Source organism: Hoplias malabaricus, chromosome 13, assembly GCF_029633855.1.
Source record: "Hoplias malabaricus isolate fHopMal1 chromosome 13, fHopMal1.hap1, whole genome shotgun sequence".
NCBI classification, from domain to species: domain Eukaryota; kingdom Metazoa; phylum Chordata; class Actinopteri; order Characiformes; family Erythrinidae; genus Hoplias; species Hoplias malabaricus.
This window is the reverse complement of record NC_089812.1, coordinates 9598691-9623474: the sequence shown is the minus strand read 5'-3', so window position 1 is coordinate 9623474 and position 24784 is coordinate 9598691. Positions and strand designations below refer to the sequence as shown.

Below are 24784 nucleotides of genomic sequence, written 5' to 3'. Positions count from 1 at the left end.
AACAGGACAAATAATAAATAATAAAAATAAAGACTTACGGCGCAGACGAAGCAAGTGTCGTGCCAGCTGTAGCCGAGGGCCTCCAGGAAACGGTCGCCGGCATCGATCTTGAAGTCACAGCCGTGACATTTGGTGCCAAACATCTTTTCATAATCTGTGGAGACATTAACAGACATGATTATGATTAGTTTGGACAGAAACACACTGGATATTTAGAGGAACACTAGGTAAGAGCTGGTATTTTTGCTCATTTTTAAAGCAGCTACCCTACCCTCCTACCCTCCTCCAAAAATGACACAGCGCAGTTTCTGCAGTGCTGAGCCCAGTGTATGGCTCTGTTCTCCCTATTATAGGTAAATGGAGCATCACAATGGGTTTGAAACTGTAATTCTAATATAAATAAAATAGATTAAACAGGGGAAGACAATTTTTGCTGCGTTCTGGGCTTTGTTTTTGCTGCAGAAACCCAGCCAGTCGCAGCAGATGCGAAGGGTCACAGAAGGTTATAATGTTCTCAACTTTTGTGTTCTGCGTTGCAGACAAAGCTACACACAGCCAATAAAAACAGCACAAGGCCGTCCTGTTTCGTAGTTCCTTCCAACATGTACGAAAGGCTAGTGGTTACCCGTTTCTGAACTCTCCCTCACCCCACAGGGAAACTCGCCTACTTTCACATTCCATCAGAGAGCGTGGTACAGACTGAGTTTTGCGAAAAGCATTATCCTCCAGCGCGAGCAGCGAGCGCAGTGCAGACTGTTCAGTGTAAGCAGCTTTGCCATACAGTTTACACAACTAATGCGCACTGTTTGTTGTTGTTTACATGCTCTCTAATTATAGTTCTAAATTAAGTTTGGCCCAAAAACGGTGCAAATTATCTTTCCTTTGTTTTCTTTCATGTGATGCCATTTTTTAATGCTCTGTTTTAATTCTGTTATTTATCCAGTCTCTTCATACAATCATTCTGTGATTAGTACAAAAATGAGTACAATAGAAAAGATTGCATGTAATTATGGCCTACACAAGTAAAACATCAACTAATTAACAGCACAAATACCTGTAAATATTACAATGTAGATTTTCAATCTGGAAAAAAATAAAAAATTAAAAAATGTCAGGGAAAGTGCAAAGAATCAAAAGCTATTGGAAATAAGAGCCTACTCTCAAGTGGTTTGTCTGGAATGAGAGCCACTGAATGTTAACAGAAAACATTTTGAATTATAATTGCATGGTATTAGAAGCCCAGATTGTGTTTATAAACGTTTATTACGTGTTACTTCAAAACTGGAATATTGTAATAACTTTCAGACATTTTTTTCCTAAACTATCCTTGCTGTTTCTTTCTTAGTGTCCTGATAGGTTTACAATAACTCTGATAACTCTTTCAAAAAGAAAGTTGCGTAGAGAAAGAGAAGAAAAGGAGGATTACATTAGCTCTGTCCATGCGAGCAGGGCCGGAGGCTTTGATAACACAAATTGCTCCAGATGTCTAAATGCACTGTCCCAGTTTTTTTCTACTGCAGCTGCGGCGGGGGGTTTAAAGTGGCAGGCTTAAGAGACGCTAATCGGAGGCTGTGGTTTTGGAGCCCAGTCTTTTCACCGTGCTGAGACGGCAGCTATTTGATCAACACTCAGCTCCTGCCTCCTAACAGAATCCGTCAGCCTCTCTCCGCCGAATGCTGACACAAGAACACTCGAGATGCAAAAAACACACTGACCGCACGCTTCATTTCCATAAAAAAAGGGGCCCTCGCCGGATCTACACAATTTTAAACTTCTGCGCCTGTTAGATTAGGAGGAGAAAACTGCATCGGGAGGAAATTCAAGTCACATTCACTAAAAAAGGAAGAGTGAACAAGAAGAGAGTGGGGAAAGAGGAGAAAAAAAAACATGAGAGATTAAAAAGGCGCTTAGGACTGAATGGGAATTAATAAAAGATCTACACAAATTTTATGGAGTTAAGTTGTGGAATGCCATCCCTCAAAAATTAAACAGACTCCAGTACTTTAACTGTATTTTTAAAATGCACTCAGTGTTTTATCCACTGATCTGGAAACAAGAACAAAAACAACGGAGCTAATCAAACTCTTTATGAACAACTGTGGGCAATAAATCACTGCCAAATAAAACCATCATGCCCGTAATCTGACTGGGAGCAGAAGGGAGCTGAGGAGGTGCTGTCGGTCGATGCCTGGGGCTCGGGGCACGGGGTACAGGGCGAGTTTGATGTCTGCAGCAAAGTGGCAGTGTCTGAATGATTAAAGGCAGCAGGAGCCCCGGGCCCTGGCTCTGTGGGGGCTGTCGATACGATGTGCGGTCAGGCGCGAGAGGCCGTGACTAAGGCTCTCACCTCGCTCACAGTAGGGCTCTCCCTCTTCCATGTAGAAAGCCTGGTTCCTGATGGGCGTTTTGCAGGCGGCACACAGGAAGCACTGGACGTGGTAGGTCATCTTTAGGGCGTGCATGATCTCCTGCAGAGAGAGAAAGAAAAAGAAAGAAAAAAAGTGGCGGTGGACGTGTGAGAGCCATTCACGACATCTCTACACACACACACACTCTTTAAAAAATAAATAAATAAATAAATAAATAAATAAGAAAAAAAAAATCAGGCCATCACTTTCTCAAGCACGTGTATTAATGCAGCTGAGCACTCAAGTCTCTCAACCCTTTACACCAACGCTTCTCTGACTGGACACCGCGGCCTCCTGGAGGAGCTCAGTGGGGTGCTCAGGGGGCCGCAGAAAAGACTCAGAAGTCTTATCTCTACTCAGCCATTTTTCATTTTCACTTTATTAAATCTGCCGAGGCCATGAGAAAAGGTACTTGTTTAAAAATGATAGTCAGCCAATCACAGTTCAACCCCACATCACACACAAACTTGACCTATAAAAGATACCTATAAAAATACAGTACATTTACTTTAGACTAAATATAAATGAGCACGCTTCCCTCCAGATCTCTCACTCTCAAATGGAAGGCAGTGGTTTAAGCTGCTTTTAAAGAGGTTAGAAGTGTAGCAGGTAGTGTCGCAGTCACACAGCTCCAGGGGCCTGGAGGTTGTGGGTTTGATTCCCGCTCCGAGTGACTGTCTGTGAGGAGTGTGGTGTGTTCTCCCTGTGTCCGCGTGGGTTTCCTCCCACAGTCCAAAAACACACGTTGGTAGGTGGATTGGTGACTCCAAAGTGTCCGTAGGGGGTAAGTGAATGTGTGTGTCTTTGTTGCCCTGTGAAGGACTGGCGCCCCCTCCAGGGTGTATTCCCGCCTTGCGCCCAATGATTCCAGGTAGGCTCTGGACCCACCGCGACCCTGAACTGGATAAGGGTTTCAGATAATGAATGAATGGTTTGTTGGGTAGGTATATGGTTTTTAATTTAGAGATTCGGTAGCTGTTTCTTGACTAAATGTGAAGTGGAGTGCAGCCTGGAGATGGGGATTTAAAGCGACTGTTGGATGTAAATTTTCGGAACAATCCAAAACACAAGCCCCACAAGTTGTGCCACATTTCAAATGTATTTTTTTTTTAGTAGTGACCTCATCTAGACAGGCGAACAGACGAAAAGCATAGTGTTTAATGATAATCATAAAATACCACACTGTCTTTTTCTATCGTCATTAATGGAGGTGCAGCTGTGTCACACCGTTTACACAGGAACAGAATCTCTTCTGCTGAGAGTGAGCGCTCTTCCCCCAATCTCCGTGGCCATGCTGAGTGCACTTTATTCCTCACACAGAGAGCTGCCAGAGAGGCTCTTGCAGCGAGGTGGGACGGAAATTGAGGGGAAGGGGGAAAAAAAGACTGAGTGCTAACATTTCACAAAACCCCCAACCCGTATCCCCCCCAACCCCCACCTTCTAACAGCCCTGGTGTGAAAGGCTGGGTGATTATGTTGTGAATGTGCTCACTCCAGTTATCTTCTTCTTGCATTTGGCGCAGTTGGGGGCGTAGCGATTGTCGTAGCACTTGGTGCAATAAACGGAGCCTTTTTCCTCAAAGAAGCCACCCTCGTCCAGCACAGTCCGGCACTGCGAGCACGTAAACTCTTCTGGGTGCCAGGAACGGCCCAGAGCTACCACATAGCGGCCCCTGAAAACACACATGGAGAAGATGGATGTCAACACGTACACACACACCTCCCCTTTTGCTTTACAGAGAAAGGGTCACTTGTGCGATCAAAAGTTAAGGTTTAGCACTTGTAAGAATCCAGAGAGCAGCGGCTACTCTAACGGAAATAGTGGGTCTTTTTGTATCGATCTCTCGCCGCAGAAAGCCAGAGGACATCGCCCCGTTTCAATCTTCAGCACATTCAGAGAAACATTACCTTCTTTTGACACAACCTTTTCCTTCCACCGCAGCTCCGCCTTTTCTCCTTTTCTAAATATTGACATTTACCTCCACATTTCCCCATTGATTTCTGCTCTTTAAGCACTCGCAGCCCGTCACCTCACGACTGGAGCCACTCGATTTTGGACGCTGAAAATACGGGTCGCAAGCAAACTTTTAGCCACCGTGACCAGATGGTTTTTGTTGGGGTTTTTTGTGTGAAAATAAGAGTATGACCTCTGTAAAGACAAAAAAATCTACAGAATTGAATGCAGTCCTGCACATACACCCCCACACACAGCTGCTCAGAACACTGTTATCCCCCTTTCCCTCTGCAACTGGATCAGACTCAGCAGTGCTGCTCAAGTTTAGCGCCGGAGTGCCGTTTTACCTGATGATCTTCTTGCATGCGGCGCAGAGTGGGGTGCGCCCGGTGTTCTCAGCGGGGTTCTGCTGTGCTGCCTGTAGGATGGAGCTGCGCTGCTGCATGGGCGTGGGCTGCGCTGGCTGGCTGTGCTGCGTCACCACGGTGCTCGTCTTTTCTGGGTGGTAACGCTCTGCAAAATTGGGGTCTGTCACCCACGGGGGGCGGCAGGACGGTGCAGAATTGCCCGGAGGTTTGGCAGGCGCTGGAGCTAAAGGTCAGTAAGCAGAAACATAGTGACACATTAATCTTCATATTGCTACCATTAGTGTTTACTAAGAGGTCAGAGTCAGTGCTGGATAAACATGCAGAGAGATTATCAATCAATAAGTCACTAACGTTTCAAACAAAGGAGTGAATAAATATGTAATATTAATCAAATACATAAGGGGGAAAAAAGGTTACTCCTAGCAACCTTCCTGGCAAATCACAGGGCTACCTTGTATCTACACTGACTGGCCATTTTATCAGCACCAATTACCCTACAGAAACACTGTAGTTCTAACATTACAGACTGTAGTCCATTTGTTTCCCTGCATTGTTTCTTATCCCCATTCTTCAGTGATCAGGACCGCCACAGAGCAGGTATGATTTGAGTGGTGGATCATTCCCAACGCTGCAGTGGCACTGATGTGGTGGGGTGTGTTAGTGTGTGTTACGGTGGTAACTGTGTAGCAACAGATGGGCTGCTGTCTCTGATTTTCCATCTACAAGATGGACCAATGGCGGCACGGTGGTGTAGCAGGTAGGTGTCGCAGTCACACAGCTCCAGGGACCTGGAGGTTGTGGGTTCGATTCCCGCTCCGGGTGACTGTGTGAGGAGTGTGGTGTGTTCTCCCTGTGTCCGCGTGGGTTTCCTCCGGGTGACTGTCTGTGAGGAGTGTGGTGGGTTTCCTCCGGGTGCTCCGGTTTCCTCCCACAGTCCAAAAACACACGTTGGTAGGTGGATTGGCGACTCAAAAGTGTCCGTAGATGTGAGTGAATGTGTGTGTCTGTGTTGCCCTGTGAAGGACTGGCGCCCCCTCCAGGGTGTATTCCCGCCTTGTGCCCAATGATTCCAGGTAGGCTCTGGACCCACTGCGGCCCTGAATTGGATAAGCAGTTACAGATAATGAATGAAATGAAGATGGACCAACGAGGTAGGAGTGTCTAACCGAGCGGACATTGAGTGGACAAAGCTTCAAAGTTTGAACGGCACCGCAGCAGAGAAACAGGTTGACTACAGTCTGTAATTGTAGAACTACAAAGTGCTCCGTAATTTTCCACTCCTGATATAGTTTCTAGCCCATGCATTTCATATCCAGCGCCCCTGATTTACTATAATCTGCGATTGAGTTGCTACACTTGGTACAGGACAGTGGGTATTTATCCTGTAACTCACTGTATTTATTCTGTTTATATTACTCAAATAATTGCTTGCGGCCCAAATCATCATATTTTTTCATATTTTCTCAGGGGCCCAAGGTCACTTACAAATAATTGCGTATAAAAAGATAAGATAAATGTTATTTAACGAACACGACGGGAGGTCAGACCGACTAGAATTCATCATCTGTGGCTGCTTCACTGAGCCTTATATCAGTGTCTGCCTTCGTTGGGACAATTTACCTCGAGCTGTCTCAGGTTTTGGAGCTGGTTTGGTGTTGCTGGGGCAGGAGGTCACTCCATGGCTAGAGAGAGAGAGAGAGAGAGAGAGAGAGAGAGAGAGAGAGAGAGAGAGAGAGAGAGAGAGAGAGAGAGAGAGAGAGAGAGAGAGAGAGAGAGAGAGAGAGAGAGAGAGAGAGAGAGAGAGAGAGAGAGAGAGAGAGAGAGAGAGAGAGAGAGAAATGTTTCTCAGAATCAAGTCTGTCAGGAAAAACAACAGCAGTGGAGCAGGCCAATAAAAATGTTACAGGGCCGTATCAAGTCTGGCAGTAACATCCTGCTCAGGAAGGCTCACACCCAGCAGAGTCAGCAGGTTAAATCATTTTATAATGAATAATCAGTAGCCTGGCCTGGAGGAACAGGAAGGTGCTCTGAGGTTAATGACGTTCAGCCACAGTTTGCTGTGGGTAATTATGCTCAGTATTCATACACTTTTCTAACAAAAACCTGCTTTACAGAAAAACATTCCGTCTGAAATCCCGTTTGTTCCTCTCTGCTGCAGTTACAGCGTCCGCTCTTCTCACACTAGGACATTGCTGCGAGGATTTGATTGTAGTTGTCCATGAGAGCATTAGTGAAGTCTGATGACGGAGGATTAGTTCTGGATCATAGACACCGCTCCAGAACATCCCAGAGGTGTTGGATGTGGCTCAGTCACTTTAGAGAATGCAGTTCCACTGCTTCACAGCCCAAGGCTGAGGGGGCTTTATTCTCTTCTAGCCAAAACATAGCACTGTTAAGGTGATCTTGTGATTATTTTGACCGCAGTAGTAACACAAACAAAATAATAATTTAGAAAAAGACAATTTTCTGAAATTAACAGTAGTTATGCTGCGTTTACACAGTGTTAAAAACATTATATTTCCATATGCATTAATGTGCTTTAGCGTGTTAATTCTGACGTATTGGAATGTGTGTCTCCACAATGGGTGCTCCACTTAAAAAGGGCGTGTCTACACACATTTGGATACAGTGTATTAAGTGCTATCCTAAAGATGGGAAAGCGGAATGATCTGTTTTAATTAAATAATATATTCAGGTTCCTGGTCTTGAGAGAGAGAGAGAGAGAGAGAGACAGAAAGAGCAAAAGAGAGAAAAGAGAGAGAGTGAAATAGAGAGCCAGAAAGATAGAAAGAGAGCGAAAGAGAGATAAAGAGAGTGAGACAGAAAGAGCAAAAGAGAGTGAGAAAAGAGGGAGAGAGAAATAGAGAGCGAGAAAGAAAGAGAGAGAGACAGAAAGAGCAAAAGAGAGCAAGAGAGAGAAGAGAGAGACAGAAAGAGCAAAAGAGAGAAAAGAGTGAGAAAAGAGGGAGAGAGAAATAGAGAGCAAGAGAGAGACAGAAAGATAGAAAGAGAGAGAAAGAGAGAAGAGAGTGAGAAAAGAGGGAGAGAGAAATAGAGAGCAAGAGACAGAAAGAAAGAGCGAAAGAGAGAGACAGAAAGAGCAAAAGAGAGAAAAGAGAGTGAGAAAAGAGGGAGAGAGAGACAAAGAGAGAGAAGAGAGAGAGCAAGAAAGAAAGTAAGAGAGAGAGACAGAAAGAGAGACAAGGGCTTTATAATTTATATATTGTAAAAAATAATGTAATGATTATTAACAGCTCTGGAGACGTACATCACACTGCGTCACACGTTTTAACAGTAAGTTTATTTAAAACAAATCCTTTTCTTTTTTACTCTAAATGAAACACAGCTGAACTAAAAGAAATCCCCTTGCACTGAGGTCCAACACTTACCCCGTTCTACCCATTTTTTTCAGAACCAAAATGATCAGCCTCATACATCACTTACTTCTCAGGTTGAGAAACGCCCGTCTGTGTGCGTTTCTGCCATTCCTCATACTCGATGAGGCAACAAAAAGTCAGCTTTGATTAATGTTCTATGGATTGCCGTGGGTTAAATTATTGTTCATCAGCACACGCCTGTCAAACTGCCCTGTAGCGTTCAGACGTGACTAGTCTCCTTTTCCTCCCCCCTTTCCTTTCATGACCAGAAAAGGCTTTCACGCGCAGGCATGCGATACCTACCCGACAGACACAACAAAGGAGGAATTACGCTTTAAAAAGACCCCGTTTGATCATCTCCAACAAATGCTGTGAAAAAGTGATAAGCGCTTAGATCTACAGCTTTTAAAGATATAGTCATTTATTAATTAGTTATAGCAATTACACCCTTAATTACAGTAATTGTGAGTATGTCATGTGTTTCATTCATAAAATAATACTTTGAAATGAAGCCAAGCGTGAACTACACTTCACTGGGAAATGTTTAAAGAGGAAACGAGGTCCTGATTTACGTTAAAGGCATATTTCAGTAAAATACATGCCCACGTCACCTCCTAAAACCCAAATGCTGTTCTTCAGCCAAGATATAGTTCCTTCTTTAATGAAGTACCCATGAGTGTTTGCTGTAACATTCAATTTGGCCTCAGACCAATCAACGTGTGATGGGCATAAGAACACACACACACACACACACACACACACACACACACACACACACACACACACACACACACACACACACACACACACACACACACACACACACACACACACACACACACACACACACACACACACACACACACACACACACACACACACACACACACACACACACACACACACACACACACACACACACACACACACACACACACACACACACACACACACACACACACACACACACACACACACACACACACACACACACACACACACACACACCTTTCTGTGGGAAGCAAAGCACTGGATCAGTGTGGAATTCTTAGATCTGAAGTGAATAACTTTGATAAAATGCCATTTTAAAGCACAGCTCTTTAACCTGAAAAACTGGTATTTTCAAGGTTTCAAAAGCGTTCAATACTGATTTTAAGACTCATTAAATACACGCAGTCTCCATTTTGCGCTTATTCATCGCCTGTGTCTAAAGAACTGTAAAACACTGGTATTTCTGACCGTGTCAGTGTCATGTAAACCCTGCTCTGCTCCATCTTCCTCACACTGAGTAAATGACCCACACCAGTGAAATATTGACCACAGGAGGGTGATTAACCATCAAAAGACGGTCCAAAGCCTCATCGTTCTAAACTCACAAAGGGAAAGAAGTCAAAGAAAGCAAAGGCTTCAACAAAAAGACAAAGAAAACGAGGAGACAGAGGGAAGGAAGAAAGGCTTTAATGATTCATGAAATCAGAAACAAGCAGAGAAAAGTCAACAGGTTGTTTCAGGCTCTTTTTGCTCATTGAAGACAGAGTCACAGAGAGGGAGGGAGAGGGCCAGAGAAAATATTTCGATGAGCATTAAAACACAGTGAAGGAAAGTGTAAAGGGAAAAAGGGGTAAAAGATGAAAGATCAAAATCACAGAGCTACACTAACACAATCGGAGTGAAATAACAGAACTGTCCGACAGCTGACAACTCCCTCCCGACGGTAACAGCTCTACAGATCAATCTGTAGATAAGCGGGATTAAAGGAGAGAGAGAAAAGAGAGAGGGAGAGAGAGAGGGTTTGTCAGTGTGCTAACTCTACACAGTCTGTGTGTGTAGGGAGGAAATGGGGCGTCAGGCTCAGTTTGCATTCTTTTCCACTTCAGCTTTATGATCTCAGCTGTGTTTCCTCACAAAGTTTTGTATTTTTTTCTTTTAAAGATTTTTTTTTTTTTAAACTTTAAGTTTTTTACATCCCCACCCCACGTCCAGCATATTGCCGGGGTCAGTGTGTGATGCCCATGGCTGGCGAGCCACATTGCCCTGGTTTGAAGGGAGGCTTTGGGACCAGTGTTTCAGGGGAGGATCAAAAAGGTTCACGACTTGATGTTGAGGGTGCGGGCGGACCTGTCGTGGTGCCAGTCTCTCAGCCTGGCATAGCGAGGGCTCTGAATCTCGCTCAGGAACTTTTCCCTGCCACGGCCAGCACGCAAACAGAGACAGAGAGAGACAGACAGCAAGAGAGAGACAGACAGCAAGAGTGTGTGTGAGAGAGAGAGAGAGAGAGAGAGAGAGAGAGAGAGAGAGACAGCAAGAGTGAGAGAGAGAGAGAGAGAGCGAGAGAGAGAGAGAGAGAGAGAGAGAGAGAGAGAGAGAGAGAGAGAGAGAGAGACAGAGAGAGAGAGAGAGAGACAGCGACAGACAGTAAGAGTGAGAGAGAGAGAGAGAGACACAGACAGCAAGAGTGAGAGAGAGAGAGAGGACAACACCATGGCAGCACAGTGGAGGTGAGGAGATCCAGGTAATGAAACAACAAACAAAAAACACAAATGGAAAAAGAAAACAGAATGAGAGAGAGATAATCACAGAGAAACACTAACACACAGTCAGAAAGCAGCACAGTTTGAGGACTTCCATGCATAAGTCTGGTAAAAATAAAAAGTTGTTAGGGATGCACAGATAAGGGAATTCTGGGCCGATGTCGATATCCATCATTAAACATTTACACATCTGCTGTACTGATATACGGTGACTAGGGGGCGGTTAACACACTCCCCTGTAGCAGCACCCAGAGGGCGTTTTGGAGGTTAGGTGCCTTGCTCAAGGGCAATTCAACTGTGTATGTTCCTCCTGGTTATTGGGAACGAACCGGTGACTCTCCGGTCCCAAACTTGTTTCTCTAACCATTAGGTCGTGGTTGCCGCAAAGGAATAGGTGAGGGGTTCATATATCACCCAGGGCCCTCTCGAAATGCAGCGAAATGCTCCGTGCCAACACTCAAATACGTCTTTTAATATTCCAACAGGCAACACTTCTATCCGTGCCCATTACACAGTACGAGCAGTGCTCAATCCTACTGTGAAGTTGTAGAAAACAGGCTTCTGCAAAGAGATCTCCAAACCGTGCCTTAAAACAAGCAGCACTATTATAAACTGCCCTGCCAGCGTGCAGTGTGCATGGTGCGCATGTGTCTTGTAACAGCAAATAACAGAATACGAGATCAGCTAATTAGAGGTGAGCAGAGCTCATGGCTGGGGAGGATCAAAGCCTGATCTAACGCTGGCCTTCATCTGAGCTGAGCGAGCTGATCACACAGCGCTCAGATGGAGAGAGGCCCAAGGTGAGGGAGTGGGTTAGTGTTTTCCACCACACTTCATTAGAGCCACACAAAACACACACATTTACCTGGACCTTTTCATGGTCTCATCATCTGGGTCCTGCACTGAGGGAAGCACGAGAGACACAAATCAGATGCAGTCCGTTTAGCTGCAACGTAAGGTCACATTCAAGAGGTCGCACACCCACTAAACGCTGTCAAGGAGGATTGAGGACAGATCTTTTTGCAGGGGATTATGAACAGAGGCTCAAACAGGAGGGGAAACAGTCAACCCTGTTAGGGGCTGTAACAAGGACGTGTACAAGTTTAACTCCAGCGTTCAGAGGTCACATCAGACTCTGGTGATCAAACACTACACAGACTCCGGTCTCTAACCCCTAAAGCTGCGGCAGGCTTTACGCTGTCTAACAGTTAAACTCCCAACATCAGATCAGGGATTGTGAGGTGTAAGCTTAAGCCTTCAGACCACAGTCTGTTCTACTTCAACAGCCAGGACAGTGACTTAACTAGAAACTACACAAGGAGGGGAGGGGATAAGCTTGTCATTTATGTAAGGTGTCAGTAAAAATGGCTGGACATATGACTTCAAACCTAAAATATCAAAATTCAATGCATTATCTGTTACCGTTTATAAAGTTTATGCTTCTGGTGGTATCGTATATGGCTGCAGTTAATTACGAAAGCAGGGCATCCCGTCCGAAAGAACTTAAACCAGCTGGTATCACATGAGTGTGTAGGGAATACACCTGTGAAATGGAATGCAGCTATTCCCTCACACACTCACACTTATAGATACTTTGTTCATGGCCAAACCCAGGGGAAACCCATGCAGACACTGAGAACACACCAAACTCCTCACAGAGAGTAACCTGAGCCACAACCCCAGGACCCTGGCGCTGGGACAGAGACACTTCCTGTTGTGCCAATGTGGGTGTGACAGGCTGCTATTAACAAGCTGGTTCATGTCAGGACATAACTAGAGGTTAGCTCTAAGCAGCCACACATGTGCCATCAAAGCCTGAAATTCTTAAATGTGAGCTGCCTGCTCATCTGAGTCTGGACTGGGGAGAGTGGCCTTGTAAAGGGAGGGGGGGGTCTCTGAAGGCTGGATGAGAGTGTGTGGCTTACTGAAGTCAGTTCCTGTGAGTTGGGCAAGGATGCGGAAGGAGCGTGACTGTGTGGTGCCAGTACGTGGCTGCCAGTCCTGCGTGTCCTCGATCAGACGCTTCTTACTGCGGTCGTTTGGGATAAAGCAGGGGGCACCCTCCATCCGCAGACTGTGCCTGGGTGAGGGGGAAGACCCGTTAACAATGGTCCTTTCTCCAGAAAAGGCTGCCATCACAACGCTCCATAGCAACAACGGCAACAAACTAGAAACCAAAACAACCAAACCAAGCAGGCTAATGTGTTTATGCAAGTGATCAATCATCCTGTAGAACAAGCACTTTATACTTGTCCATAAAAATAAGCCATTTATTTTCCTTATATAGCACTTGTATACACAACACATGCATTAAAAACATCCCTGTGACAGATCTAAAAGCACCCCTTCAGACAGCTAGCGATTCACTCAAGCCACACAAGGCACCGTGTTATGATAAGTGACTCAAATGACTCGGTGCGAATACCACATCGATAAATGGTGAGATAAGTGCAAAGCAGTGAGGGTCACTCTGAGGACAAACTCCTTTCTCTCTCAATACTCTCAGGCAGAATGCTCTAAAGCAACATGCCATCACCACTTACTTCTCAGGGTACATGTCTTCATAGAAGCCCTCGCCTCGACTGAAAAAGAGGAGGAAAAGAGAGTGCAGGACATAACAACAGACAGAAATATTAAAAGAAAGAAGAAAGCAATGGAGGGTAGCTACAGCATTAACTGAACATAAGGCTGCATTCACAAGGACATTTTGGTGTGGGCCAGTGTTAGGAATGTTAAGGTCATAGCTCCTGCGTTGTAAAAAAGAAAACAAGACCTGGACATCAAACGCGAACACGGCTGTATGCTACATGTGTGAAAGGGCAACTCTGGAAAACGTCCTGAGAAACAGATTTGGACATTTTCTTGTGAAAAAGGCTATGGGAAACATTCCGACACTGACTCAACAGCTGCAGGAACCTCATTTCTTGCCGAATCATTCTATTTAATAAATATCCACAGCTGGGAACTAACTCGCCGTTTAAAATAAAAAGACATAGCTCCGAGTTGTTCAGTTTAAACCCATGTATTTTTTGCTTCCTGCAGAAAAATGAAAGCAGGATCTTTCACTAACAGGCCTTTACACTTGAGGTGAATATATGGAACGTCTGAACGATTTTCTCCCACGCAAAAGCACCGATATCAAAGCACCAATTTGATCAATGCATTTGTGCGATGCCTTGTGAATGCAGTGACAGTGAAGCTGATGTTGAAAACCAAGATCTATCAGAGTTTGAGAAGACTTGTGCTTTGCCAGCCTAGAGCTAGACTCGTAAACCGAACCTAAGGGCTGTGTATGATAATGTAATTCTTGTTAATAACTGTAACAATGACCTTCGTTATGCTGATCTTACAGAAGGCTGGAACATTTCAGTGAGCCTTAGATGTTGAGAATGCTAACATCAGCCATATTCTCTGGGTTTTTTTAAGGATAAATCAAGGCATTGATGTCGTCAAAATAACCACATTTAACCACAGCAATGGCAATCACAGCAAAGAAGAAAATAACTGTCGGTTGCTGTCGGGGATTTGACAGAATCTACAGTAACCCCTCGCTACTTCGCCGTTCAACTTTCGCGGATTCACTACTTCACAAGTTTTTTCAAGGGGGGCTTATGGCCGTTATATTGTGGATATTGAGGGAAAAATTGTGAAAGATGAATAGCCAAAAGTATTTTCTTTTATTATTTACAAGTATTTCTCACGTACGGTACAAGTATTGTTCACGTCTACATCCGAGTGAAATTTACTGACGCTAAATCACAGCTTAGGAATGACTCTATTAAAGAAACGTAGGATATCACATGTAGTTCCAGCTGAAAAACATTAGAGAATGACTGTTTAATGCAAAGGGTGGGTTGTTACCAGTAACAGGGAGGGTTTTAAAACGTCCAAATACTCGTTAAATACATTTAAAAAAAATCTCTTTCCTCTACTTCGCGTAAATTCGTTTTCCGTGGGTGGTCTTGGAACGCATCCCCCGCGAAAAACGAGGGATCACTGTGCTCTAGAGCTGGACAAGACTAAACAGCAGGTGTCAGACAACCATTTGACCACATGAAAGAAAAAGTGAAAAGGTGGAGTCTACTAACTTGTCAATAATCTCCGGCTGCTGCATGAGAGAGAGAAAAAAAATAATAATTAAAAATAACAATAGTAAATATATAAATAAACTACACAAAAACACACACTCAAGTGAAAACCAAGAAGCTGAAGCAAAAAAGCCCACACTTTGCAGAACATGAAGAAAACCTCATGCAAGCTTTAAAATGGCTTCTTCTTAACAACCACCAGTCATGAATTACTCGGCCGTAACAACCGTAAGCCTCAAACTCGGTCTCTGATCTTCCTCCGTGTTGCTCTTGTGGAGGAAAGACAGGGTTAGGTCAAACTACAGCGCCGAGACTATTCATGCCACAGAACAGCCTTCCCTTTTAACATCTTGCACAGTAGCTCCAATTCAGCCTGTGATGTCTTAGTGACTCAAAAGGCGTAAACAGGTAACAACCATTTCCCCCCTATTCCTATGGTTCCAAAAACAGCTAGCAGCACGTTTTGAGTCATTCTGCTCTTTTTAGTTGATTCTGAAGCTCTTGGAATAGCAGCCACAACGCGTAGACACAACGGCCGTGTGCAGCGACAGGTAAACACTCATCTATGAGCGGTGCTGTAAACAACTTCAAAACACAGACGTAGTTGAATAAACTTCACCCGACACACACTGCTCAGTGCTGCTATAAACATTCAATGCACATTGCTTCCCTGGCCACAAAGAAGCCAAGAGTTAATAACCTTGTATTTCAACAGCGAGCAAAAGCGTATTTTGTGTAAATAACAAATTCATTACGGCGTGCTTAGAAGTGAGGAGCCTGTTGAGTCTCTTATGGAAAAGAAGAGGACACACCAAGGTGAGGATGTTTCTAAGTACGGCTGTTAAGTAATTCAGCACCCTGAGGGCTCAGCGGATTTTAGGGGAGGGTCCGAGCTCTATAAACAGCAACGGACAACATCGTGAGACCTGAAATCAACCGTCAGCCATCTTACACACACACACACCTCACTTGTTTTTATACAGTCTCAGGACGTGAGGTCTAATATCCCAAGAAATATGTAGAAATATAGTCAAACAGCTTGCAGTTTTCTTGTTAATTCAGTCAGCTGTGCGCTTTTAAGGAAGATGCAATGCAGTGTTAAAAATGGACATTTTATTCAACAAAACATAAGCTAAAAATGTAGTAGTTTGGAAATGGAGAGTGTGAAGCAATTAGTGGTCATTGTATTTGTTGTGAGTTTCATCAGAAAAAAGCACTGCATCGATTTGTTCTGTTACTGGAGATGATTTAAAGATGGTGATTTCGGTGTTAGCGATCATGAAAGTAGCATTAATACCCAAAGTTTAGAGAATACTGAGTTTTAAATTCCAATTAAATGTGCTTTAAAACGTACTTGTATTTCTAATATAATACGAGGCCTAACATTTAGCACTTGTATCCAGTATTTTAAATTCACCATATTGACTGTAATCTGGCACTGAACTGCGCAGAGGTCTGTTCTCTGTAAACGTTCACACACGCAAACGCACAGAAGCAGCACCTCTCGACTCTTTCCCCCAATGCCTCACAAAGCAGAGATGTTCCTGCCTCCTGTCCTGGCTCCTCTTGACCAGCAACATCTGTTGTTTTGAGTGTTAAAATAAAAAAGGCCTCGTTAAAATGCAGCCTCCCCCTCCAGCCGTCTCTGGCAGCGGTGATGCGGCGACGCACAGGGACGATAAAGAGGAGGAGTGGAAAACAGAGCGGGAGCTTGTTTGACACAGCGCGCTGCTCCAAGCACACTCTGTGTGAAAAACTGGACACCTGAGCAGCGCTGGGACCACCACAGCTAAACAGGGGAAAAAAAGAAAAAAAAACTGAAACATACAGCCAGCTGCTTAATGCCAGCCTCTTTATCACAGCGGAGAGAGAGAGCAGATAGAGGGAGGGAGAGAGAGACACAGAGAGAGAGAGAGAGAGAGCAGATAGAGGGAGGGAGCGAGAGAGAGGAAGGGAAATGGAGAGAGAGAGAAGATGGAGAGAGAGAGGGAGGGAGATGGAGAGAGAGAGAGCAGATGGAGAGAGAGAGAGAGAGAGAGAGAGAGCAGATAGAGGGAGGGAGCGAGAGAGAGCAGATGGAGAGAGAGAGAGACAGAGCAGATAGAGGGAGAGAGAGAGAAGATGGAGAGAGAGAGGGAGGGAGATGGAGAGAGCAGATGGAGAGAGAGAGAGAAGGAGGGAGATGAGAGAGAGAGGGAAGGAGGGAGATGAGAGAGAGAGAGAGAGAGAAGAAGGGAGATGGGAGAGAGATGGGAGAGAGAGAGGGAGAGAGAAGGAGGGAGATGGGGAGAGAGAGAGAGAGATAGAGAAGGAGGGAGAGAGAGAGAGAGGGAGAGAGAGAGGGAGAGAGAAGGAGGGAGATGGGAGAGAGATAGAGAAGGAGAGAGAGAGAGCAGATGGAGAGAGAGAGAGAGACAGAGCAGATAGAGGGAGAGAGAGAGAAGATGGAGAGAGAGAGGGAGGGAGATGGAGAGAGCAGATGGAGAGAGAGAGAGAAGGAGGGAGATGAGAGAGAGAGGGAAGGAGGGAGATGAGAGAGAGAGAGGGAGAGAGAGAAGGAGGGAGATGGGAGAGAGAGAGGGAGAGAGAAGGAGGGAGATGGGGAGAGAGAGGGAGAGAGAGAGGGAGAGAGAGAAGGAGAGAGATGGGGAGAGAGAGAGAGATAGAAAGAGGGAGATGGGGAGAGAGAGAGAGAGATAGAGAAGGAGGGAGAGAGAGAGAGAGATAGAGAAGGAGGGAGAGAGAGAGGGAGAGAGAAGGAGGGAGATGGGAGAGAGATAGAGAAGGAGAGAGAGAGAGCAGATGGAGAGAGAGAGAGAGACAGAGCAGATAGAGGGAGAGAGAGAGAAGATGGAGAGAGCAGATGGAGAGAGAGAGAGAAGGAGGGAGATGAGAGAGAGAGGGAAGGAGGGAGATGAGAGAGAGAGGGAAGGAGGGAGATGAGAGAGAGAGAGGGAGAGAGAGAAGGAGGGAGATGGGAGAGAGAGAGGGAGAGAGAAGGAGGGAGATGGGGAGAGAGAGAGATAGAGAAGGAGGGAGAGAGAGAGAGAGGGAGAGAGAGAGGGAGAGAGAGAAGGAGAGAGATGGGGAGAGAGAGAGAGATAGAAAGAGGGAGATGGGGAGAGAGAGAGAGAGAGATAGAGAAGGAGGGAGAGAGAGAGAGAGATAGAGAAGGAGGGAGAGAGAGAGAGAGGGAGAGAGAGAGGGAGAGAGAGAAGGAGGGAGATGGGAGAGAGATAGAGAAGGAGAGAGAGAGAGAGAGAGATAGAGAAGGAGAGAGAGAGAGAGAGAGATAGAGAAGGAGAGAGAGAGAGAGAGAGAGAGAGAGATAGAGAAGGAGAGAGAGAGAGAGAGAGAGAGAGAGAGATAGAGAAGGAGAGAGAGAGAGAGAGAGGGAGAGAGAGGGAGAGAGAGGGAGAGAGAGGGAGGGAGATGGGGAGAGAGAGAGAGAGAGAAGGAGAGAGAGAGAGAGAAGAGGAGGGAGAGAGAGATGGAGAGAGAGAGATGGAGAGAGAGAGATGGAGAGAAAGATGGAGAGAAAGATGGAGAGAGAGATGGAGAGAGAGAAGGAGGGAGATGGAGAGAGAGAAGGAGGGAGATGGAGAGAGAGAGAGAGGGAGGGAGAGAGAGAGAGAGGGAGGGAGAGAGAGAGAGAGAGAAGGAGGGAGATGGAGAGAGAGGGAGAAGATGGAGAGAGAGAGAGAGAAACAGAGACTCGTGCAAGCAACACAAAAACAGAAGGATGTCGGACAGAAAAAAATGAGTTACAGAAAGATGGAGACAAAATAAATAAAGAAAAAAGAAGATATATACAATGAGAAAGGAGAGAGAAAAAATAGAGAGACAAAAAGTTTGAGAGAAAGCGGAGTGAGTGAGTGACATTTCCTTTGACATTGCTCATTGTGTCTCTCCTTTTGTCCAGATGTTGTTCAACTCGCACCCACCCCCCACCCACTCTCTCTCACACACACAATGTATTAGAAACACAAGGCCTGTCTGTAAGAACTGTGTGTTCATTTACCACAGAATTACAGTAGAGTCTTTACAGGGACAGAGGCTTTCACTCAGTCGGTCTCACTGTTATTCATTAATCTCCCCGTCCCTCGGGGGGAAATTTATGAGGTATAAGCGAAGGCATCATTGAGCACATTTTGGATTAGCAGTAACTGATCCAGGTGTTGATTCTGCTCTGTATATATTCTACACTACAGCTGCAAAAAAAGATTAAAATAATTAATCACACTTTTCTGAAGCTAATCATGATTAATCACATTTATCTTATTGTCAGATAAGGCCTCGGAGCAGGCGTGGGGAACCTCGGGCAGCAGATGACCCTACGCTCAACTGTATCGGGCCCTTCCTACATTTTTAGAGGCTACACATGTATTTGAGCATTCCGCCGTAGCCACAGGTTGTGCAAATAGAGCTTTTTACACAACCATGGCAATGAATTTCGGGCATCAATTGGGACTAGTTTGCAAAAATGGCAAAGGAAAATTGAAGGAAAGTCCGTGGATAAGTGAAAGTAAATGCAGTGAGCATCGTTTCTGGAGAAGACTTTTGTCTTTGTCAAAAAAAAAAAACAAAGCAATAGAGAAAGACATCACAGCAAACAACAGGCAAATCATACCACTTCACGGGGAACTGTGTGAGCTGAGAATATTAAAGATGCTTAAGAGTACGTTGCCTGCACAGCAAGCTTCTTTCTAAAGACCTAAAAGAGAGCAGGCCCTGTGACAGACGTGAGTTTGACGGTGAATGAACTGATTGCACAACGATTGAATCCATTTTCTGAAGGAGTTGCCGTATATATCTTATGCACAGTTATTTAGCCTTAGCTTCCACTCCCCTCTTAAACTGAGGCCAGTGCTGAACCAAGCCGGAGATACGGGTGCATGCTCTGAGCTTCTCTTAACCAATGAACATGAGGAGAAAAGCAGCATTAACATCAGACCAGAACAAGAGAGAGAGGAGGTCTTTTGGACTGGCCGTGGGCTGTGGTCACCTACCCGTTGTGAGACGGCGGCGTGCTGGCTGGTGCTGGAGCACTGGGGTTAGGGGCAGCGGAGTTAAGCTTGGGTGAGTATGTCACAGGTTTGATGACAGGCCCAGAGCTGGATTTAACAGCAGCTGCTGAGAAAGGCCGTGCCATCTTGTTTATGCTCGTGCTGGGCGTGAAGATGTACTTTGGTTGGCTGGGTGCAGCAGCAAGTGAAGCCTGAGGGTCAGACAAGGAACACACACACAAACAAACATGCAGATCAAACCAAGCACAACTGTGCTGTCTATACGAACAGAATGGACCATCCCAGATACAAACAAGGAGCTGTCAATAGCTCACTGAATAGAAACGATATTAGCCCCTGGTTATTATATTAAAAACCTACGTTGAAATTAAATGCAGCATTTTCTGTCAATCTCCACATTTTAGATCACAATTACTGCTCCTGTGAATCTTTAAAACCTGTAGGACGTCACACAGGTTCGGTTCTTGTTGCCCTTTTATTCAGGACCGTGTTTAGTTTTTCACCGAGAGCAACCACAAAATAAAGCTAATGCTTTTGTGAAGTGATAAAAGTGTCATCGCCTATTCAGCACCGCACCGCAGCGAGGAGGGAACGGCTCGAGGCACTGCAAGCACACCCTTTTGTCTCAGGAATATTTCTCTTGGGCACTGGCCAAAGCAGCAGCTCTCTCTGCTTTCTGCTGCCTCTGCACTCATCATTTGAGTGGCTTCCAAAAATCACCCATTGAACGAGGTGGCTGGGATTAGGACAAGAATGCTGCTCTTCAGGCCTGTGCGCTGGTTTACCGTGGCCACAGGAGGGCGCCAATTCACCCACTCAAATGCGGACAGGAAATGAGCCACTGCTGAAGGGACGAATACTGAGTTCACTAGTTGGCCACTTTAAGGTCAAAGTGCATGGAATTTGTGTACGGCTTCAATCTACTGCTGTCAATGTCTGTCACAATTAGAGAAGTATTTCTATCTGGTTACAGTTCTCTGCAGGTTGAAGGAGCCCTTAGGTGTGGTTAAAAAGAAAAAGAATTTCTGAGCGGCTGGGTTAACCACAACAAATTTAAATAAGAAAAATACTGGACTCTGAGGGCCAATGTCGGGAAGCAGCAGTGCCTCAGGTGGCGTGGATTCATTAAAGGCTCAGATCGCATGAAACCAACTTCTGCTGACTTTGTTTATTGCTGTTAAATTTACACAATGCAAATACAATGTAAATTTTATCAACACTCTGGTTCTGCGCATTGTCCAGGAACACTCTAAAGGACAAAACACTGGCGGACCAGGGCTGTTTCTGGGATTGTACGTTCTGTTGCAGTGCACAACTATCCAAACTGCCAAAAAAAGAGCTTTAATCAGAGTGCAGGAACAAACGTCAGGTCATCAAAAGGCAAGCAAACAGCAATCAATCACATAGTGATCAAACAGTAATGCTCCTGCAGTGTAGCACAGAAAAACTGACGCAAATGCGTATGTGGTGGGCTTTGTAGAATTACACAGCATCAGGAGACCGTATTATTTCTATTATATATATATATTATAGAGGGAGAACAGGAAGTGGGCGTGTTCAAAAGGGCTGCAAAATTGGTAACGTATTCCAATGTTCAATAACAAGTCTTATAAAAAATAAATAAAACTCAGCATGACAACACAGGTTTGTTTAACAGTAGCTGTTATTGTTTCACATATTTTACAATCAATAAGAGAACAGTAAAAACACACTCACAGGCTAGTAGTTTGTGATCTTGTGATCAGAAGGTGAACCTATAATTCTGAATCATGTGTAAGGTAATTTAATGCTTTGTGTCACTTCGGCACTTTCCGTTAATCGTACCACAATAACAATATGATTAATATAGTCATTGTGCAGCCTTAGTGTTCACTTTGATAGAAGTCGTTCTCTAAATGTGCTACTACAGTCATCATTAGTGGACTGTGAAACACTACAGGAGCATTGTGGGTGTGCCATGCAAGTTCTCTTTACCTTCTGTTCCCTTTCACCAGCCTGGAAAGCTCTGTTGAGAAAGAGGGAAGATAAAATTAAGAGTTACCGATTGAAATTACAATGATTTATTCGTTGTAGCACAAATCATTTACAAGTGACAGAAGCATTAAACAGTCAAAATTACAAATGTAGGTGGCACGGTGGAGCAGCAGGTAGTGTCACAGTCACATAGCTCCAGGGACCGGGAGGTTGTGGGTTTGATTCCCGCTCCAGGTAACTGTCTGTGAGGAGTGTGGTGTGTTCTCCCAGTGTCCGCGTGGGTTTCCTTCGGGTGCTCCGGTTTCCTCCCACAGTCCAAAAACACATATTGGTAGGTGGATTGGCGACTCAAAAGTGTCCGTAGGTGTGAGTGAATGTGTGTGTGCGTTGCCCTGTGAAGGACTGGCGCCCCCTCCAGGGTGTATTCCTGCCTTGCGCCCAATGATTCCAGATAGGCTCTGGACCCACCGCGACCCTGAACTGGATAAGGGTTCCAGATAATGAATTACAAATGTGTGCCCAGTGTCAGTGTACATACAAAAGAACATCAATGTAACAATAAAAGGGTACAGCTGCCCCCCCCCCGCCCCGGCAAATCACATCTAAAACTGAGGACATTTGCTGTAGAATCAACAGAGAAGTAAACATTGTAAAAATTCAGAGCCTCGATGATCATGATGTTGGTTTTGCAGCTGTGAGGTTGGCCTTAATAAAGCATTCCACCCAAAAGTCATCATGTAACGTGCAATTTTTAAAGTGTAAGGACAGCGGACCACAACGGATTAATTTTTCCCCAGGCACTCTGCAGCTGGAACAGCTGGAATTAGCAGCTTGATGATTTTAACTTTTTGCAGATGCTTTGGCCAAAACCAACCAACAAACAAACAAAACAAACAGGATCACATTAAAAGAGAAAAGTAATATGCATTTAATTACCACAACAAATATTTAAATAACTTTAAATTGCCTTATTTCCCCATCTTTAATTAAATGCTCAACTATTTTGTCCAGCTGCAGCGTGTCCGGGGAGTGAATCCCTAATTCCTGAAATAGACGTCACAGTGATGAACTGCATATTGCAAACATTAGCTCACTCCAGGGTGACAGCTGAGACAGCCATTAGCTGTTTCTGGAACAAACATGGCATAAATTATTAGAAGAAAATAACACTACCACATAAGCACAGGGGCGACCATCACAAGCTCAGTATCGGTCCTGAATCCCTCTCACACAAACATACTGAAACCATCTTTTACATGCTTATATCCCTGAAATGTGGAAGGCCACCACAAAACAGCTGAAGTATCTTTAATTTGAATCTTAAATCTTAAAAGCTGTGGTCTATCCCAGCATTAGCTTAGGTTTTAAAGCGAGGATAGATTGAGCTCAGCAGTTATTCACACAGTCGTGTCATGCCATTCAGTGCATAATGATGGTCTTTTGCTGTTATTAGTGTCAATTCACATTGAGTAAGTGGTTCACAAGCTCACAGTTATACAGTAATATATGTTCTGTGGAAAATGTGAGAGCTTGAATAAATTCCCCAAACACACGGAATGTTCCCTTTCCCCAAAGCTGTTCATATCTCATTCTATTACTTCTTATCCTCAGCTGCGATACACAAGTGAGGAAAACTAAAAGTGGCACAGAAACACAGGAGTTTTGACATTCCACAAGCAACCCCCACACCCCATGAGTTTCTGTTCCTGTGACTGTGCATCGCTTCCTGTGACAGTGGCTATAGCCGAGTGTGGCCTGCAACTCGCTAAAAAGAGACAGATGCTGTAAAAGTTATCTGAGCTAACCACAACTGCAGGAAACAAACAGGATGAGATGACGGACAAAAGACAGAAAAGCAGTGTTAGAGAGTGTACACATTCTGAAAAAACAAGGAGGAGGAATGAACTGCAGGAAAATCTTAAAAAAAGGTCCCTCAGGATTATTCGAGGGACATAGAAGCTCCCTTTAACTACCAAAAGACAAAATAAAAAAATGTGTCTGGTTTTTAAAAGCTGAATGTGTACTTGAGTTAAATTTGAGATAGAGACCATCCTCTAGACCCTCTGAGCAAGGGGAGACACATTAAAGGCTAAGCACCACTTAATGGACCTCCATGAATATTTAACATTATTGTAGTTACTGACAGATATAAGTGTGAATTAAAATGAAAATAGCAGCTTAATTTGCTTTAAAACTGACAATTTTATTAAATTGACGGAAAAACCTGAGCTCACTACGGAAATTCTTGAACGCGACTGTGACGTCACTGGTGGACAACAGCTGAACAACGCCGTGGTAAAACACCGTTATGACTGACTGTTATGACAGTATCTAGCTGATAGCTAAATAACCAACATTATTCATGACAATAGCCTAGCAATAAGCTAAACTCAAATGTAGAGGTACCGTTATTCTTGTAAATGTGATCAAAGTCGAACTCGAATTCATCCGACACTATAAACCTCCGTAATGCAGCTACGTAGCCGAGTATAATCTGAGCCACAGAGTTTAGCAAGTCAAGCTAACGTTAACTAACACCAACTAAAACAGGCGAAGTGAGTGTCCTTACCCTGTTTACCTCCATGTTACAGAGGCTCTTGAACACCTTTCGTTGGTGTCCTTACATGCCCATATTGTTGGAAAAGCGCCAGTGAAATGAGCTACAGATAACGGAGTGAGCGGATGGTCCTTTCCAAAGTGCGCGTTTAAAGTTGACAAATTGAGTCCATTTTCTGGATATTTTGGGATCTTTGGGCCATTTGTGCACAGATGTCCCACTGTACATTGAATGATTGCAGCCAAAAACAACACACCTTTTCGTTATTTTGCATTAAATTAAGTGCAACTTCTAGAGTTGTTGTCCACCATCTACGTCACAGGCAAGACGCCTATTAGAGTTTCCAAACACCGTTTGGGGGGGGGGGGGGGGGAACAACGGTCTTTTAAACCTTATTCCTTGAATTAGTGAGAAATAACATGTTTTCTGACTATCAATAAACACAAGTTAGGAACTCAAATTCCACTGTATTTATTTGTTTGACACTTTCATATCGCTGG

The 24784-nt window shown here is 44.6% G+C and overlaps 1 protein-coding gene across 5 annotated transcripts in view; it reads right to left on the bottom strand.

Moving 5' to 3' along the window:
- pdlim7 (PDZ and LIM domain 7) overlaps positions 1 to 24784 on the bottom strand; it is a 52246-nt gene that overhangs the window by 3492 nt on the left and 23970 nt on the right. For 4 of the 5 annotated variants that reach the window (XR_010795188.1, XR_010795187.1, XM_066642371.1 and 1 more), the window contains 7 exons: positions 21728 to 21758; positions 19736 to 19944; positions 6351 to 6412; positions 4710 to 4953; positions 3901 to 4081; positions 2348 to 2468; positions 39 to 154 (listed from right to left, as the gene is read on the bottom strand). Coding sequence is in view for 3 of the 5 variants with exons in the window: in XM_066642371.1 (XP_066498468.1) it covers positions 39 to 154; positions 2348 to 2468; positions 3901 to 4081; positions 4710 to 4953; positions 6351 to 6412; positions 19736 to 19944; positions 21728 to 21758 (964 nt within the window). In the remaining 2 variants the exon portion in view is untranslated. Of the gene's footprint in view, positions 1 to 38; positions 155 to 2347; positions 2469 to 3900; positions 4082 to 4709; positions 4954 to 6350; positions 6413 to 11503; positions 11541 to 12563; positions 12719 to 13181; positions 13221 to 14726; positions 14747 to 19735; positions 19945 to 21727; positions 21759 to 24784 lie in introns of all 5 variants that reach the window. The other variant, XM_066642372.1, reaches the window with a different exon arrangement.